General features: G+C 40.3%; 1 protein-coding gene and 1 long non-coding RNA gene across 2 annotated transcripts in view; one reads left to right on the top strand and one right to left on the bottom strand.

Annotated features, from left to right (window-relative positions):
* HMCN1 (hemicentin 1) overlaps nt 1-12,806 on the top strand; it is a 200,588-nt gene extending 187,782 nt beyond the window's left edge. Inside the window, 7 exon segments of the mRNA XM_040565286.1 lie at nt 115-228; nt 554-679; nt 1,494-1,622; nt 5,689-6,039; nt 9,379-9,498; nt 10,116-10,242; nt 11,372-12,806. Coding sequence (XP_040421220.1) covers nt 115-228; nt 554-679; nt 1,494-1,622; nt 5,689-6,039; nt 9,379-9,498; nt 10,116-10,242; nt 11,372-11,738 — 1,334 coding nt within the window. The 3' untranslated portion in view covers nt 11,739-12,806.
* Nucleotides 12,807-12,855: 49 nt separating this feature from the next.
* LOC121073850 lies at nt 12,856-17,041 on the bottom strand. Its single transcript, XR_005821967.1, has 3 exons — nt 16,797-17,041; nt 15,325-15,387; nt 12,856-14,188 (listed from the first exon to the last, which is right to left on the bottom strand). It is a non-coding gene; the product is annotated as an uncharacterized LOC121073850 (long non-coding RNA).
* Between the last annotated feature and the right edge of the window lie 940 nt (nt 17,042-17,981).

Raw genomic sequence — 17,981 nt, 5'->3', positions numbered from 1 at the left:
AATAAATAGAGCTCAAAGCAGAGCCCAAAATGTTGTCTAAACCGAACACTGTTCATCTAAATGATGACAAGGTGATTCACAGCTATGATATTGACAGTCTGTTTTGTCCAACAGATATTAATGAGTGTCAAGAGCCCAACTCCTGTCACCACCGTTGCTTCAATACTATAGGAAGTTTCCAGTGTGGTTGTGATCCAGGATTCCAGCTAAAGGGCAGAAAATGCATGGGTATGAATCAATTTTGAATTTTCATTCTCTCTTTACAAAGGAAATAGTTCAATATGTATTTGTTACTATATGCAATCTTATCCGAAACCTTATGATTGAAACTCCTACTACGAATGATACCGGGATGTATTTTTGAATTTGTTTGTGAAGCAGTACTAAAATCTAGAGTGGGAACTGGGCTGACCAATAAATGTACATGAAATGCATTCAAATGTATGCACACAGCGTAATTACAGATGGATTATTCTGCTCTTCAGGAATTGAACATAAGGAAGTATGTTCATTTCCATTCTTGCTTTCTTTGCTTTTTTTCTTTTTTAATAAGATGTAAATGAATGCCGGCAGAATGTATGCAGGCCTGATCAACTTTGCAAAAACACCCGTGGTGGCTATAAGTGCATTGATCTGTGCCCAAATGGAATGACCAAAGCAGAAAATGGAACTTGCATTGGTGAGTAGAAACATTAGTGTACTGTATGGTGATGGTAAACACAGGGACAATGATTAATATATTTTGAAAGAAAGGTCTTTGAGACAGTCCATTTTCAGTCATTAAGATTCACACATATCAAGGCACTGACTTGTTTAATTTATGGGAACATATATATTTAACTTCTTTTAATACCAATTAATTAATCCCCCACCCCCCCCAACAAAAACCACAATAGATATATCCTTACCACTTCCAGTTTTCCTTTGCTCTTAAGTAAGAACAGGGAAGTTCTCATCTGCATCTCTTCCGCATTGTCACCTTCAATTCTAGAAATCGTTCATTGACTGAAATGTTTTGCCCCATGTGTGAGTTCTTTCTAATGAGTTTGTCTCAGGAGCTCTAAATCAAGACTGCCGGTCCTTTCTGCTACTCAGGGCTGTTTCTAAACATAACTAATATCACACAGGTTACCAAATATAATGGGATATGAGAGAAAGATGGATTATGTCTATTTGGACAGCATAACTGTTAGAACTGGAATCCTCAATTCAAAGTTTTGAAAGTTAATGGGAAGAGTAAATGCAGTGCAGTTGAAAAATCTATGTATCTGTTCAAAATCTACTTTCAGATTGTGAAACAAAGATTGTTTCACAGATTTGTAACAAACTGTTAAAGATTAACTCTTGATCATGGTGAGAAAAGTGTATTCAGAAGCCAAATCTCTCTAAAGAGCCAAATTTGCTTGTGGTTTAGCTGCATTCATTACATGTAAAAAATTTAAAGCTGTAAGAACTTTCAAGAAATAATCTGACTCTTGCCCTATTGCTTGCAGACATTGATGAATGCCGAGATGGAACCCATCAGTGCCGCTATAACCAGATTTGTGAGAACACACGAGGAAGTTACCGCTGTGTTTGTCCAAGAGGATATCGGTCCCAGGGAATTGGAAGACCTTGTGTGGGTAAGCTGTCCAATCACGCTAGTATTGCATATTTTCTGCTACTGGTTTTGTCTGTGCTTTCTGCAGTTACATCCAACAATTCTATTCTATTTGAAGACTGTTCTATGTAGATAAATCTGCTTTGAATTCAAAGTTACCCATATAAAACAAAGTGTCCCAGTCAAAACAAGTAGTCAAAACTCAGTGATTCCAAGCTGAGATTGCTACAGACCCGTACCTTGAAAACAAAGTGTACAAGGGCTGAGGACCTCAAAGGTACTGATGGATGGATGCAACAACCTACCACTCAACAACAGGCTTAATTTATAAAATTCAGATCAGATTTGTGAGTTGATTGGACAGTGACACATGTTTGGCTCTACACTGGACTGCATCCATTCACATGTGAAGCCAGTCAAGCAGGGAGCGATGTGGACTCTACTAAAGGAGAACACCCAAAGGAAGTGTGTTGCAAGCGGCGTGGTACACCCAGAACCTGCATCTGCAAGCAAATATCACAAACACCCTTATCTACCCTCTGGAATTGCAGAGGGTTTTCCCCATACGGGAGGAAGCTGCACTTATCAGTTAACACTCCTTTTTCTGATTTGGGTGGATCACACCAGGGAAGGAGGAATCCCCACAGACACAGGAATGCTGACCATGTAGTTACTCCCCTATGCTATCTACGTAGAACCCTTTGGCAAAAATGTGCAGACATTCTGCCCATGCAAACACACATAGTGTTTCACAGATACTCTCGTAATTCTAATGTGGATAGCAAGAGAGTTTATTTAATGTATGATGTCAGTGCAAGTGTGTAAAAAAAAAAAAAAAAAAAATTCCCTTGGCATTTCACAGACCTCAGCATGGCACTAGGATCATTTATATTCACAATTTATATATGCAGAATATTTAAAATTCAATAGCTGATCCACCCTGATTATAATCAGAGAGTTATAGAATCGTAGAATGGCTCGGGTTGGAAGGGCCGTTAAAGATCATCTTGTTTTAAACTCCCTGCCGTAGGCAGGGATGCCACCCACTAGATCAGGTTGCCCAAAGCCCCATCCAACCTGGCCTTGAACACTTCCAGGGATGGGGCATCCACAACTTTTCTTGACAACCTGTTCCAGTGCCTCACTACCGTTACAGTGAAGAATTTCCTCCTAAAATATAATCATTTATAACTGTTGGTATGTGACACTAAGTGAAGTCAGTTTCCATTGCTCTGACATATCATATCAGAGGAGCTTTCCTCCATCATGAGTTCTTCAATATTAGGCTTCATAAGTGATAAGTAACTGCTTTGGAGGATAGGATTTTTTTTCTTTTTAAAGTGCCTAAGTTTTGGACTGCCAAAAGCCAGGCTGAAATGCTTTTTTAAAGATTAAATTGCAGTAAGAAACTGTTTGGCTGCAGACCAAGAAATTTCTTCCACCAGCTTCCTCTCTACTAAAATAAAATCAGTCCCAGACTCCTTAACATATCTTAAAAACATTTAAATTTCTTACAGTAATAAGAGGGATGAACTTTAGGACTACAGATTTTCAGAAAACACCAGCAGCTGCCCTAAAACTGTTTTCAGGGCAATGACCACTGAAAGTTCCCTCTTTAAAATAAAAGGAAGTATGACATTTATGCTCCTTCGATTTTTTTTTTATCTGTTTAAAATATATTTGAAACATATATGCAAAAATAGTAGTTCACCTGTTAATAAAAATAGGTTTTAGTGTTAATGTTTCCAGTGAGCACATGGGAGAGTTGAAAAGTAAGTAGGAACCCAGACTGAAACAGAAGAGTCGAACTTTGTTCCCACCTGTGCCACTGCTGCCCTGTGTAAAATGATTTGTGCCACAGTTCACTGACTGTTAGATTTAGATGGGGTAAGGTATTTGTCATCAAAACATGCATAGATATGTTGTGTGTGCCCATTCAACTAAACTATAACATTTCTGTGAACTATGTCCCATCTCAACATGCCATACTATAGATGGAAGGGCATTGTCAAAAGCTGTTGTAAAGCATTTTTGCATCCAACACATGTAAGGTTATCTAGAATTTAAAATCAAATAATATTCTTAAAATAAAAGAAAGCCGGAGAATTTAACTATTTTAGTTTCAAAGTCATTTCACTTTATTCTTGTAAATATTTAGTATTTATGGTGCATGATCAAAGGGATACTGTCCAGGGAAAGTTTGGCTTACCAGTCTGTAAGTGATCAAATTTCACAAGGATGGCAATGGTGTAAATGCAATGGCTTGTTGTATTCAGTTTTGTTGATATTGCATAGGTTGCTCCTTGCAAAAGAAATTGCTCTGATTTTCTTAAAAATCATACTAGTTGTTACCTTATTAAAAATAAAGTTCTTTTGTTTACAACACCTGACAATATTACACCAATGATAACTGACATATATCTGTTAAATTATGTGTTTGTGAAATAACAATTGGATAATACTGCAGTACTCTACAATAAATTACCCCTGGATTTCTGATTCTCAAAGCATTAAATTGCTAATACCAAAAAAATCTTTAAAAGTTTCTAAACAGCATTACTCTCAAAATACCATTAGTATGCATGCATACTATGCATTAGTATGCATAGGTTTACACACTATGCTCAAAATATGTTCAAATGAAACCACCGTAATGCTAGTTTAATGGCATTTTTACAGTAATAATTTAGAAATACACACTTTCCACTAATACGAAATAAACCCTTACTGAGTCACCATTAAAATAACCTTTAAATTGTAGTTTAAAAAGTTGCGGGATATATGTCAATTAATAAACATGTCATGTATCTTAATAATATCTTAGTAATATCAGGTTATTTCTGGTCATTCCAGAATTGCACATTCCTGGTTGGAATTGGCCGTCTTTTGCCTTCTTCTAGTACTGGATGTATGCAAGTTTGGAATTGAATACTGTGTATGTCAAATTTTCAGTTGGGCCAGAGAAACTCAGTGAAAACTTTGGTAAACTTTTTTCTGCTAGTGCCAGAGAGACTGGGGGTCCTACAATATCCACCACTCATCCTGAATTTATTTTCAGTGAAGGACACTCATTGTGTTACATCCTTAAACCTGCTGCCATACTCTGTATGCTCACTTCTCTGTTTTGGTTTTAAGGATGACAGTTTACTGCTAGGGTTGGTCTAGTTATTTGGGATTACAGTTTAAAGGGAAACTGAAGTGTACTGAGAAAAGGATTCCCTAAGCAAACAGAAATAACTCCGTTCTTAAATTATATGAAAGAGAATTAATATGTACTGATAAGTGTTAAAATTTCATAACTGGAATGACCAATAACAATGTCAAAGGTTAGAACATACCCAGCCTCCTTCCCTTGCAGCCCTGCAACATGTCCTCGAGACGGGATTTTTCCCCTGACAGAGTGCATCAACCGTATCAGTGCATTTCGAGCTTACGTCAGTACCAGCTTGAAGGACCTGGAAGACTAATTGTACTTCTTGAGAGTGCTTTGTGCTGTGTCCTCCTTTAAGAAGGAGCCCCACAGCTTCTCCCACTCGTCTGCAGAGCACTAAAGAAAGTAAAAAACTAAAAAATTCTGTAGTAGCAGTGAACAGCTTACAGGGAAACAATGAATGGCTTGTGTACTAGGGGTCGCTTATTTCTTCTTGGGTAAGCAACAGGAATTGCTCACTACAGTCAGCAGTAGTCAGGCTATCACACAGCTCTGCTGCTGCAAAAGCAGGGGAAGAGATTTGGTTCCCTGTTTTTTAGTCACATCTTACCTTCAGTAGCGCTCAAGGCAAGACCTTCAACAGATTTTTTGTCCTATATGAGAAGTTTTATGTCACAGGTAGCCTTACAAGAAGAATAAAGGTATATTACTGTACAGGATAGAAGAAAGACTGCCTGCTTGGCATTTGTGTTCTTTGTATTTTACTGCCTTCAAGATCTCACTTTTGTCTTCAGTTTGTTACACAGACTGCGTTTAGTATATATGTATATATATATATATATATATACACACATATAGTTATGTGTTGTTTTTTTTGTTTTTGTTTTTTTTTTCCTTTCCACATGGTTTGTTGCTCTGGATCATGTCACATGAGCAGACATTAATGAATGTGAACAAGTGCCTAAACCCTGTGCATTTCAATGCACCAACACCCCCGGCAGCTTCAAGTGTATCTGTCCACCTGGACAACATTTATTAGGTGATGGGAAATCTTGCGCTGGATTGGAGAGATTGCCAAATAACGGTGCCTATTACAATAGCTATAACTATGCTCAATTCTCCCCTGTGAGAGACAACTATCAACCTCAACAATATTACAGGCACTCCTCAAATCTCTACAGCTCCTTCTCAGAGTATAGGAACAGCAGAATACCTTTCTCCAGGACTAGAAGGAACATTAGAGAAACTTGTCCTGAAGGCTATGAGGCAAGAAATGACAGATGTGTAGGTAAATGTCAGTCATATCTATGTAATTCTTTTGTTTTAGACCTTATTCTTAGGTTACTGTTACGTATATGTTAGGGGCCTATGGTTTGTGGTGCTGTATTTTTTTCATATTACCATGATGAATATTCAGTGAGTTATGCATGTTTTTATTTCCCAAGCAAGCATAGCAAAAATATTTTCAAACCTCCTTATGTTTTAATTGTGCTGCTTACTGTGTTTTAGTAAAATATTTCCCTCCATTGATCACTTTCCTCTGATTATGGTAGCTCACCTTTGCAAATTTTCTCACACCAAAAAAACAGAAGACCACCATTCCAGTCCTGGCAATGTTGCTTATGTCAGACTTTGATGGTAGCAATAACCTGGTTCAGAAGGGTTTTAAATCAAGATTTTAGAATGGAACACACTGGGGCAGCGACAGCACAGAGACAAGAGCCAAGTCACTGCCATACGAGCTGTATAAAGAGAGGCTTTGAAGTTCTCTGTAGTTATGGTATACAGCCAGCTGTAACGTAATTCACTGAGCAGTGGAGATGGATTACATGGAAACAAATTGGTGTTTGTTGCAAGTTGTGACAACGATAGCATTGCCATTTCCTTTTCCATGATGAGGAGAGCAGGGTAGTTATGCTAACTGGCAACCTCTGTCCCAGGTTTTATTTTTGTTTTTCAAGAGGTACGAAGGCTCAGAGCCCACTCTTTTGACCAACAGGAAACAAAGGTGTCTGGCACGTCTATCAAGCATTTAGCTCACTTGTTCCTTACTGTGTGAGCTTCTCTGAGGTTTTTCGACAAAATTCTGTTCTTTTCACAAATACTAAAAAGGTAATTCAGCTCTTCATGAAAAACGAAAGGAGCAGCGCCTGCACTGCTCATTAACAGATTTGCGCTAAATGTTAAGAAATGAAGTTCAAGCCAAAACAAAAAAACACGTTTCTCAAAAGTTAGAAATCTCAGGTCTTTCCCATGAGGCAGCCGCTCGTGGCAGCGGTCCCAGACCCTCTGGAACTGCAAGTCTGGAGCCAGGAGCGCGCAGCCTACCTTCAGCTCCCTGCCTGCCCGCGAAAGATGACGGCCACACACGCAGCCTGCACTCGCTTTATGCTTCATGAGGGTGCAGCAGCGGTGCTGTTTTACCAAAGGAAACATGGCAATATCAAAGCATGAGTTAATTGTTCTGAAATAAGCTTCTCTTAGGCCAGTTTTTTGCCACCTTAACTCATGTTTTGAGTATCGTTAAAAAAAAATATATATATATACAGTCAATTATTTTTTGATAATACTGCTGAGTTTAAGACCAAGGGTACTGCAGTCTAGCTCTTATGAGAACTTTTCCCAACACGTTTAACATAGCAGTTTGTAATGCTTTAGGTACGTGCCTCAACCTAATATATATACCAATGACACATCATAGGAGGAGCAATATACCTTCAGGATAAATAGTGATCTACAGCTAGATTCTAACCACCAGAGTTATTGCTACAATTATATAGCAATATATAATATTGAAAAATATGAATGTTTTTTATTCAGTGATAAGTTATAGATAAGTAGACATCACATTAACCTTGTATTTACATTATAATGACATTTCAGTAGTCTCATAGATACAGTTTGTTATGGGTGTAGCTGTTTTAATTGAAAGAACTAGAACTGTATGATCCATACCCCAGCTTCCAGTTCCAGGTAGTTAATATTCTTGTACTTCTGTTTCAAAGGAATAAATATGTAGATTTAAAATTTACTGTTTAATATGAAAAATACATCCCAATAATGTTCCTTTTTTTTTAAGAGGGTCCTTTGAGTAGACAACCATCAGGATTTGATAACAACACATATTAAATATTTAGTGTCACATTTGTTTCTCTTTTGTGTTTGCATTTTTATCTAATGCAAGACCTGTAAATCAAACAAAGAGAGGGGAAGCAAAGACCTTCCTTCAACTGCTTTAATCAAGTCTTAATTCCTGCACATGAGAGTAATGAGTAGGAGCTCTGTTACCCTCCTGAAGCAGGCAGAAATTTCAAAAGAAGTAATAATTATATATGATCTAAATCACATTAGTCTGCTTTGAAAATTTTAAATGAAGTGGTCTGCTACTTCTGTATTTGGGAGGGAGATTTTAAAAAAAAAAAAAAAAAAGTTTGAGAGCATTTATTGGTAGCCTTTCCAGATACTGAGATTCGTTCCCATGGCATGAGAGAGATTGGTTTGGAGAGGAAACAGCTTTGCCAGAGGAGGGATTAACTGTAAGAACAACTCCCTGGGGTGAAGGCTTTCTCTGAAAAGAAAACTGATATGTGCATATGCTAAGCATACTGCCTAAAACCTTATCGTCAGGCAGCTTGGCTTGCTTTCTGGGACAAGACTATATCTGTAACCTTTGTGGATTTATGTAGCTTGTGTATCCCCTTTTCTTCCTAGAACTCTGTATCAGACTGGTCCCTCCAGCTAGTAGAGACCTGTTATAGCTGCTGTCAAAGGAAGTGAGAATCCCCTCAAAGGTGGTGGTGTGGTTTAACCCAGCCGGCAGCTCAGCACCACACAGCCATTTGCTCACCCTTCCCCCTCCCTCTTTGGGACAAGGGAGAGAATCAGAAAAAATGAAGCCTGTGGGTTGAGATAAAGACAGTTTATTAGGACAGAAAAGAAGGGAACATAATAATAATAATGATAATATTACTACTAATAATAATGTGTACAAACAAGTGATGCACAGTGCAATTGCTCACCACCCGCTGACCGATGCCCAGCCTATCCCCGAGCAGCCGGTCCCCCCACCTGGCCAGCCCCCCCTATTAATTGTTCAGCATGACGCCATATGGTATGGAATACCCCTTTGGCCAGTTTGGGTCAGCTGTCCTGGGTCTGTCCCCTCCCAGCTCCCGCTGCACCCCCAGCCTGCCCGCTGGCAGGACAGAGCGAGAAGCTGAAAAGTCCTTGGCTTAGTGTAAGCGCTGCTCTGCAACAATTAAAACATCAGGGTGTTAGCAACATTCTTCTCATCCCAAATCCCAAACACAGCACCATAACAGCTACTAGGAGGAAAATCAACTCTATCCTAGCTGAAACCAGGACAGGTGGCTTTAAAAGCCATAAAAGCTATGAGGCTTTAAAAGCTATAGAGAAAAAAAGCATAAGGTTTTAAAAGCTATAGGGAATGGAAGCAGGTAAGTTGGGAAGGAATTTGCTAGGCTTAGTCTTTCAACCCCCTTAGAAAACAAGATCCCCGTAACTTCCAGCTCCGTCCATATGTTTGTACATAAATAGAACAAGAAATACCTATGTTCTGGTAAGCCTGACTTTTATCTTTCCATCTTTCCATGTTTCTTTTCCACAGACATTGATGAATGTGAAACCAGAGATACCTGTCAGCATGAATGCAGAAATACCCTAGGAAGTTACCAGTGTACTTGTCCACCTGGTTATCGTCTTACACCCAATGGCAAAACCTGCCAAGGTACAGAAGTCTCTTTAAGTGTTCAGAAACGTGTTCGTAAATCATAAGATATAGATCATATTCAGAGCATGTATAAGCACTTGTTGAATTTGCTTTGAGATACAGCATTCAAAATGGCAAGTATTTCACGTTATAACACTTTCTATAATACTGGCAAATTAGACAACTGCAACTTCTTATTCTCTGAAGTTACCTCTTGTACGTTACACGTTTACACATTACACATTTAACTCATGCAAGTACACAGCAACTCTAGGGTCAAAGCCAATAAAATCCTTAACCTGTCTCTGTCAAAAAAAAAAAAAAGAGAGAAAATGAGAAGGACAGAAGGAAAAAAAAAAAGGTGGCCAGATTTTCTGCTCCACAAAAAAAAAACAAAAAACTAATTAGCCTCTATTGACAAGACAACTATGGTTTATGAAATATAATAAATGCATATTATTGGAACCAGTAATTCCAGTGCCTCAGATAGCAAGACAGGGTTCTGAAAGATCTCACTTGTGGGTACAGGTGCCCTCTGTCTTCTGTTCAGCCTTTACTGATCCAACTAGTTTCTAATTCTGTTAAATTCGTCATGGTACCAGCAACTAATTTACCTATTTTTTTGTAACCTTCAGATATTGATGAGTGTCTCGAACAGAACATTGATTGTGGATCAAATCAAATGTGTTTCAACATGAGAGGCAGCTACCAGTGCATAGACACACCTTGTCCACCGAACTATCAGCGAGAACCTCTTTCTGGGTATGTTTTATTTGCAGCACCTTTTAGGTCTTGTTTTCCTGCCCACTCCAAGCTCAAATACTTAACCTTTAATCATCAGAATAAACTTTATCTAAGTTTAACTGACATAAATAAAGCTTATTCTAGCAAAAGGTGAAACATTAAAACTCAAGATTATCAGTAGTAGCAGTATCAGTATAGAGCAGCAGTATTTCCTGTTTCCAGCAGAACAAGAAAGTATGAGGTCCAGGCAGCTGGCTGGCTCTCAGTATCCATGCAGAATGTTACTATTAATTCACATGGAAATAGCATCAGAATGTCTTTTTCTTAAATGAACCCTGGCAGGCAGTGTGCTTTAATCCTTTTTCCTGATTCAGCATCATTCATTTGTCATTTACAGGGCTACCTTTGCATCTAAGTTTTCTGACTTACTTCTGTGAAGTCCTAATTTGCCATCATTTTCAAAGTTTTAGAAGTATTATTTTCATTGTGAGAATAACACTACAGTTCATAGGCAGTTTTTCTTTAAGTTACTCTATGTTTTTCCTCTTCTGAAAAATAAACAACATATTAACTATTTTTAATCTTAAAATGTAAGCAGGGAAATAGCTTGGTTCAGTCTGATCACAAAAGATGGTTTCTGAGTACGAACTAGAATGACATTTAAGTTGAAATGGATAAATGTTCACTGATGAACAGAGTTAAGGGACCTTCTATTTTGACTACAGATTAGTAGAAGTAAAATTAATTCTGCCCTTCTTTATTCCAAATTCTTTATTTTATGATTTAACACACAGACCCATCACATGGAGCTGCCAGTATGCTTTACACAAATATTCTCAACTCTATTTTTTAAGAGCAGGGCCACTAAAACATGCACCATTCACTTCAATGGCAAATACTGCCTTTGTTGTTTTTTCTTTTATATATCCTCTTGGTGTTTTCTGAGATGATCCTGTTGAGGAAGATGGGATGTTAAACTGGGATGCAACTTTAAGGAAGAATGGATAAAGAGCACATGAGTTTAGCTCTCTTGGGAAGTTTGAATCTGTATATCACAACAGGATCTATGGGAAGATCTTTAGCCAAGGGATTAGGCACTACATGGCAGGTACTGGAGTAGGACTTACAGTGCTCTGTTTATTCCCAGGTTCTGTCTCAAAAACTGCCCAGCCAACGATCTGGAGTGTGCCCTGAGTACCTACGCCTTGGAATACAAACTCCTTTCCCTCCCCTTTGGCATAGCTGCTGGTCAGGATCTAATCCGACTGGTTGCCTATACACAAGATCAAGTCATGCATCCAAGGACAACTTTTTTAATGGCAGATGAGGACCCCACAATCCCATTTGCCCTGAGAGATGAGAATTTGAAAGGAGTTGTGTTCACCATCAGACCACTGCGAGAGCCAAAGACATACCGCATGAGAGTCAGAGCCTTATCCTACAGCATTGATGGAAACATTGAGTATCAGACAACTTTCATTGTTTATATAGCCGTGTCAGCCTATCCCTATTAAACACCCAAACTACTTGACAGTAATCACAGTATTTTAACCACATTCATAAATGCCAGTGGGTATTACCACTTCCAGACTGATTCTACTGCCTGCCAAACAGTTGTGAACCATGTAACTTGAAAACGGTGCTATGCTCTTTTCTTTTTCCTACCCCAAGGCTGCCTATACAGTCCCATTATTCCAAGTCAGGAGGAAAATCCATGGCTTTGAGGACCCGTTACCGCTTCCTGTATTTATTACACAACTGGCTACATTAGTAGTCATCTTCCACAGTTTGTTCTGAAAACTAGCAGAACAAATCAATGTATGAGCTGAAGTATGTGGTCAAAAGCAGTAAGCAAGGAGCAGCCTCTGTTAAAAGCAACTAAAGAAATGCCTAACCAGAAGAAGAAATGGCAATTTCAAATGGTCTACATATGTTAAAGGTTGCTAAGTGTGTTAAATTTTAGATCTGTTAGATTTTTTTTTCTTATCAAATACCTGATAGAACTAGGCCTGTACATATACTATGTCATGTGCTCAAAAAAATAAAACAAATACCACTGTACTTAATGATTGCAAGTGCTGAAACATGACATTAGTAAAGTTTGTTTTCAGCTAAAGAATCTACCGTAGAATTTGGAATTGGTACATTTGTTTTCTGTGCAAGTTTAGGAACATCGCTATTGTTTGGAAGAAAAAAAAACAACATGGCTACTTCTACTTTATACAGCAAGTATTTTATAATTTTTTTTAGTTGACATTTGACATTCTGGTATAGCCATTTATTTAGCTCAAAACCATATCCATTTCAGTACTCCCACCTCAGTTTAAATGTTTTGTTTTTTGTTTTCTTTCAAATAGAACATTTTTCTCCAAAGATGTAGTAAGTTTGGTTCAATAATGTCAATACACTGTACACAAGTAATTTTGCCAAGATGTATTCTATTTTTATGAAAGTGTATATATGTTTTTTCCTATTTGTATTTTCTATGCAGTATCTCAAGAGTGTTCTACAGTTAAGGTTTCATAAGAGGACAATGTCAGTACATTGGAAATAATCAAAATAAAAGTTCCCATTGCCTTTGAGATTGCTGCAAGTTTTATCATTGTAAAAAATAAATAAATAAATAAAGTCTTTCCCACGTGTAAGGCACTTGCCTTTAGTACCAGTGAAGAATGTGAAAAGTACTGTGCCCAGCAAACCAGGGAGCTGCTTACACAAATGCAGCCACATCTCCTGTTTAATGATCTGCTGGCTTCCCTCATCCTCCAGTTTTTCAGAAAAAGTCACAGAGGCTGTTGCACTTACCATAAGTCCTCTTACTTACACCAAGTCCTCTTAGTTTAGCCAGCATCTACTGTCTAGGAGACATGTCATTTCCTCTGAGAAGATGGATTTTGCTAAAAGTTAAATTTTTGTTGCATGTATAGGAAGTGTCTATTTGTAAATATTCTTGCCAAACATTAAATACATTGCTGTAATTCCAATGCACATAAAAAAAGAAAATGGGAAAAAAAATCCACAGAGGGTATTGAGATTAAAACCTACTGGCAACTATCAGTTTTCCCTGTGAAAGTTCTGCAGTTTTTCAATGTGAGAACAAGATGTCAACAGAACCCCTGCTGCTGAGACAGCCTCAGATTCTTGCAGCATGATTGGGCTGCAAGGAATAGCCCAAGAATAATTCCTGCCACTGATAACCCACCTGACTTCTGCCGTCTTCCCTCCACCTGACACTAAGGCAAAGTGAGTGATGATCACCAGCATTCAAGAGCATTTTTTCACAACAGGGCCAAAAAGCTCCTTAATGGAACTTTGAATCTATGCTTCCCTTAATAATCGTCCCTAGTGAAAGCCCTACCATTTTTCGTCAACTGCTTTTTGTTCAGTATCCATTGCAAGAAGTGAGACAGTCCTGAAAAATAAGGATGTTTAACATCATTTTGCTCTTTGTACAAATTATTTATACAAATGACAGATTTCAAATGAAACGGGTTGGTTTCTTGTAAGCCTGACTTGAAAAGTAAAAGCAATTTAAGAAGGAGATAACTTTCATGGTAATGCTGAGAAGGAACAACAAATGAGAGTAAGCGCTAAGAAGTATAGCCATTCAATTTCTTTTAAGGCTGATAAGCACACTGAAAACTATTTCCTTGAAGGAATTTATTTCCACTGTGAGGCATGAAGAAAAAGAACCAGTGTCTATTATACGCTGCTTGGGAGGGGAAATAAAGAAATAATGGGATTCAAATGCTTTATGGCAACCTTATTACTTAGTTTAGGGTTAGGAACTTACTTACCAGACAGAAATCAATGACATTTCCAGACAGATCCATGTAATTGTCTCTACTGGTTGGTGTCCCGTGCTGTGTTTTTCAGGTGTCCAGCTGCAGCTCGAACAGGAGGAGCTGCTTGCCCATCTGGGCATGAGATGCTTATGCTGAGGTGGTGCCACAGGACCGCAGGCCTGAGGAAAGAGCAAAATTAGGTTTATTGTACGGTGTAAGCTGTATGGTTTTCAGTCATTTACTGGCTGAAGGGAACTTTTGAATTAGAAAGGAGGATATGGGCCATGCCCTTCTCTTCCTTGGACATTTCACTCTATGTTACAAAATGCCAATCCCATGTGCTTTAAGACTCACAAATGTTGGATTAACTGGCAGAGCAAATAGATCTGCTCAGTTCTACCTCCAAAAACTATTTGACCCTAGTCCTAACAGGCCGGAATGTCAGCTGTGCCATTAGTTAGTTTGTGAACTAACTTGAGTGGTAAGAGGCAGGTTGGTTTGTGTGCATGTGCACATGCCCACATCAAATTGTGCAGTTGTTAATTGTTAGCGTTTAAAAACAAAATCTTTATAAATCCTAATGAACAATAAATATTCTACTGTATTTATATTTACTTTAGGTAAGGTTAGCAAAATCCTGTGTGTGGAGTTTTATCTTTTGCATTAAAATAAAGTAACTGCATGGGGTTTTCAGTGTCTAAGGACCGCAGCTGTAGGCTCGAGCCTGCAGCCCTGTTGGCCAGTGCCCCTCTACAGAACTGGGGCTGGTCCAGCGAGCAATATGGGATCTCCTAGGGAGCCTCACTTACATTGGCATCAGTGCTGAAAACAAACTGCTGGCTCTCCATTGGCCTTACCCAGTCATCACCCTATATTTTAATTAAATAATGCATCAAGGAATGGTAGAAATTAATTACTTTCTCTGTCCATCATGTGGCTTAAAGATTAGAAGCAGCCCAGTGACTGACTTTCTCTTTGCAGCCAGCAGGACACAGCCACAGGTGCACAGCAGGGCCAAAGCCCTGGTGCTGAAGCCACTGTGCTTGGTGGGAGGCGCCATGCAAAGAGTCGGGAACACTGTTAGAGTTCAGCTAGAGACATGGCCTCTTTCTCAGACAGAAATACCTTTCACTACTTTCCGGCTACCTAATTGCAGAGCAAACACCCTTCCTAGCATGTTAGTGTGGTGTGTAGGACAACCTAAAGCTTTATTAAAAACAAAGAACAACCACCCCACCGCCAGGACAACGAGGGAAGTACGTAGCCATTAAAAGATGCAAAGAGAAGTAAGTGAAGGAAACGTTCTGATCTTTACTGCATGTAACTGACTGGTTCCTGCTGTTTGTCCAAGTGCACTATCACCATTCCTGCTCGCATCCTGGAATTGTTAGAGGGACACGGTCAGTATATGCTGGTGGCTGTTTCATGCTGTACAATAGCTGTATGAAGAGCGCTGAATGACCTTAGAACAACAACAAATAAGCAGGTGGTCCCAGTGAGAGCAACTGCTCTCGAATCTTTCAGACAGGCCAAAAAAACAAGCCGGTAACACTTCATGCTACCTAGAGGCTGTGTGATCACCATTTTGTATGAGCCTACTCCCACTGCCATTTGGTTCTCAGGGAAGGGACACGGCTTTTCCTCCTGACCCTTATCCTGACCCACACCCATGATACCTGCTGCATCCCTGGGCCTCCCCTAGGCACTAACAGGGCAGCGTCTAACTGTGCTACAGAGATGAAGCATACCCTACAAAAGATGGCAAATGTGTTTTATACGTTGAAGAGATGAATTTATATATGCTGGTGGTTTAAGTAAGTGTGACATCTTGTGGCTTTCCAGTGGCACACAGCTGGTCACACAAGTCTCCATGCACACACACATTGGGCACCGTCCCTGTGCGCCACGTGGCCCTGTCTTACACCGCCCAGGACACCATGCTGCTAGGGCACAGCCGGTCCCACTTTTTCTCCCACAAATGACTTGCTTAGGCAACCCATGCAGAGATGCAGCACTTTGCGCAATTCTTCCGGATCTAAGTCCTCCGGAGGAATACAGCACAAAAAGGAGGGCAGGGAGGAGCCCTGGGCCAGGAGCCAGAGGCAGACCGGGAAGCTGCAATGATCCCACTGACTACGTAGGACGTGTTCGGGAACCGGAGATGGGTAAGGGGTCCCCCCCACACCTTTTGTACAAGGCTGGCTTGCCAAGGCTTTGAGCCAGGAATTCACCACTGTTTGTTTTCCTGCACTGGCTGAATATAAAAGCTATTAAATGTTTACAGCAATGGATTGATGCAGGGCACACACCACTATGGACGGAAGGGAAAACAGTTACCAGAAGAGAACGATGCTCGGAAAATGCGGGAGTAACAGTGCCTGACAGGTTATGTCCCCTTGCCAAGTACAGGGCAGACAGTTAATGCTAAACGAAGCAGAAGGATAATGAGTAAAGCGAGCGTCATCACTCCCACGGCAGCATGGTGATTCCAGCAGGACTATGTTCTCAGGGTACAAGTGGGAGCTCTGGCACCCTTTGACTTCAGAGGCATTTCTACTTCTGGCAGCTCCACTCTAAGACCACTGCCAGCGCGTTATGACCTTTGAAACACACGGATTAGTTTATGAGGTTGGAATCCAACCATCCGCCCCCCCAGCTGCATGCAGGCCGTGGCCAGGATGGGTGGGACAGTGCAGGGAGGGACGTGTCGCCACTGCCACGCTGCCCATGGCCGCTCACCGACGCACGGCACTGCAGCAGTCTGGCACGTTTCCGTTCCATGCCCACCTGCCAAGGTGTGTTGACATACGGAGGTGTGGGGCTGAGTGCTGCCGGGCAGGGCTGCTTCATCCCTGGGGAAAACCTGTGGGCAGATGGAGGATCCTCCAGGCTTCTGGGCTTGAACCTCTTCTTCACACATGGTTTGGTCACTGTCCGGAGAATCAGCACAAACCCAGACAGACTAGTGTCTGTAGTTATTCAACAATGAATTGAGAAATCAAGTGAAGGCCAGAAAGCTAAAAACACGTTCTTACACCAATGGTCATAAATGGTAAAAAGCCTGAGCAGCCACTGCCTTGCTCAAGCACAGCCAGATTTCTTGCTGGGAAGCCTGAGGAGGGTTCCAGCTCCTGCACTTGCGGCAGTGCTCTGGGAGCTCAGCTTGTCGGGCCCTGGTGCTCCACATGGGATTTGAGACACCCTTAGCAGATGACCTTATCTGTTTAGATGTAGAGCTTAGTGATATGGTTTAGTGGAGGACTTGTTAGTGTTAGGTCAGAGGTTGGACTAGGTGATCTTGGAGGTCTCTTCTAACCTAGATGATTCTGTGATTCTGTCTTTTCTGTCCCTGGATGGACTTTCTGAAACAGAAAGAGGAAAGCCAGGCCCAGGGTAGCTCTGAGTGTGAGTTGGGAAAGAAAAGAAACACTAGCCAGCAGCGCTGCACCAATAAACTTAACAACCAAGCACAATTTATCCAGCTGTGCCTCTTAAACAATGTTAGATGTCATTCCTAGTGTGCAAGCAGATGTTTTTATAAGCACATTTGCATGCACGGATGCAATGAACACAACTCAAATTACTTTTTTAGGTCATTGAGTTCAGCTCTCCAGTACCTTCAGCACGCAACTGCTGCCAGGCAGCATGCACGGCTGCTTTGTCACCTGATTTGATGAATTTTATACAAGGAATAAAAACGAACAATACCTGCTTACAGATGAAGGCACAGAGATACAAAAAAAAAAAAAAAAAAAAAAAAAAGCTTTAATCTTTCTTTTACACAAGCAGAAGTTCACCTGATAATTTATGAATTGCCAGATGACAAAGGTATCAGGAGAACAATCATGCCAGGAAGCAGCTCAGCACCCAGAGCAGCGGTTTGGACATGCTCTGAAGCAGCACTGTGCCATGACCATGTGTCCGGGGGATCCCTTCCCTACCCTCCATCGACGGCAAGGCGAGGGAGTGCTG

This window comes from Cygnus olor, chromosome 8, assembly GCF_009769625.2.
Source record: "Cygnus olor isolate bCygOlo1 chromosome 8, bCygOlo1.pri.v2, whole genome shotgun sequence".
Lineage (NCBI taxonomy): Eukaryota > Metazoa > Chordata > Aves > Anseriformes > Anatidae > Cygnus > Cygnus olor.
This window is presented reverse-complemented; position numbering and strand designations above follow the sequence as displayed.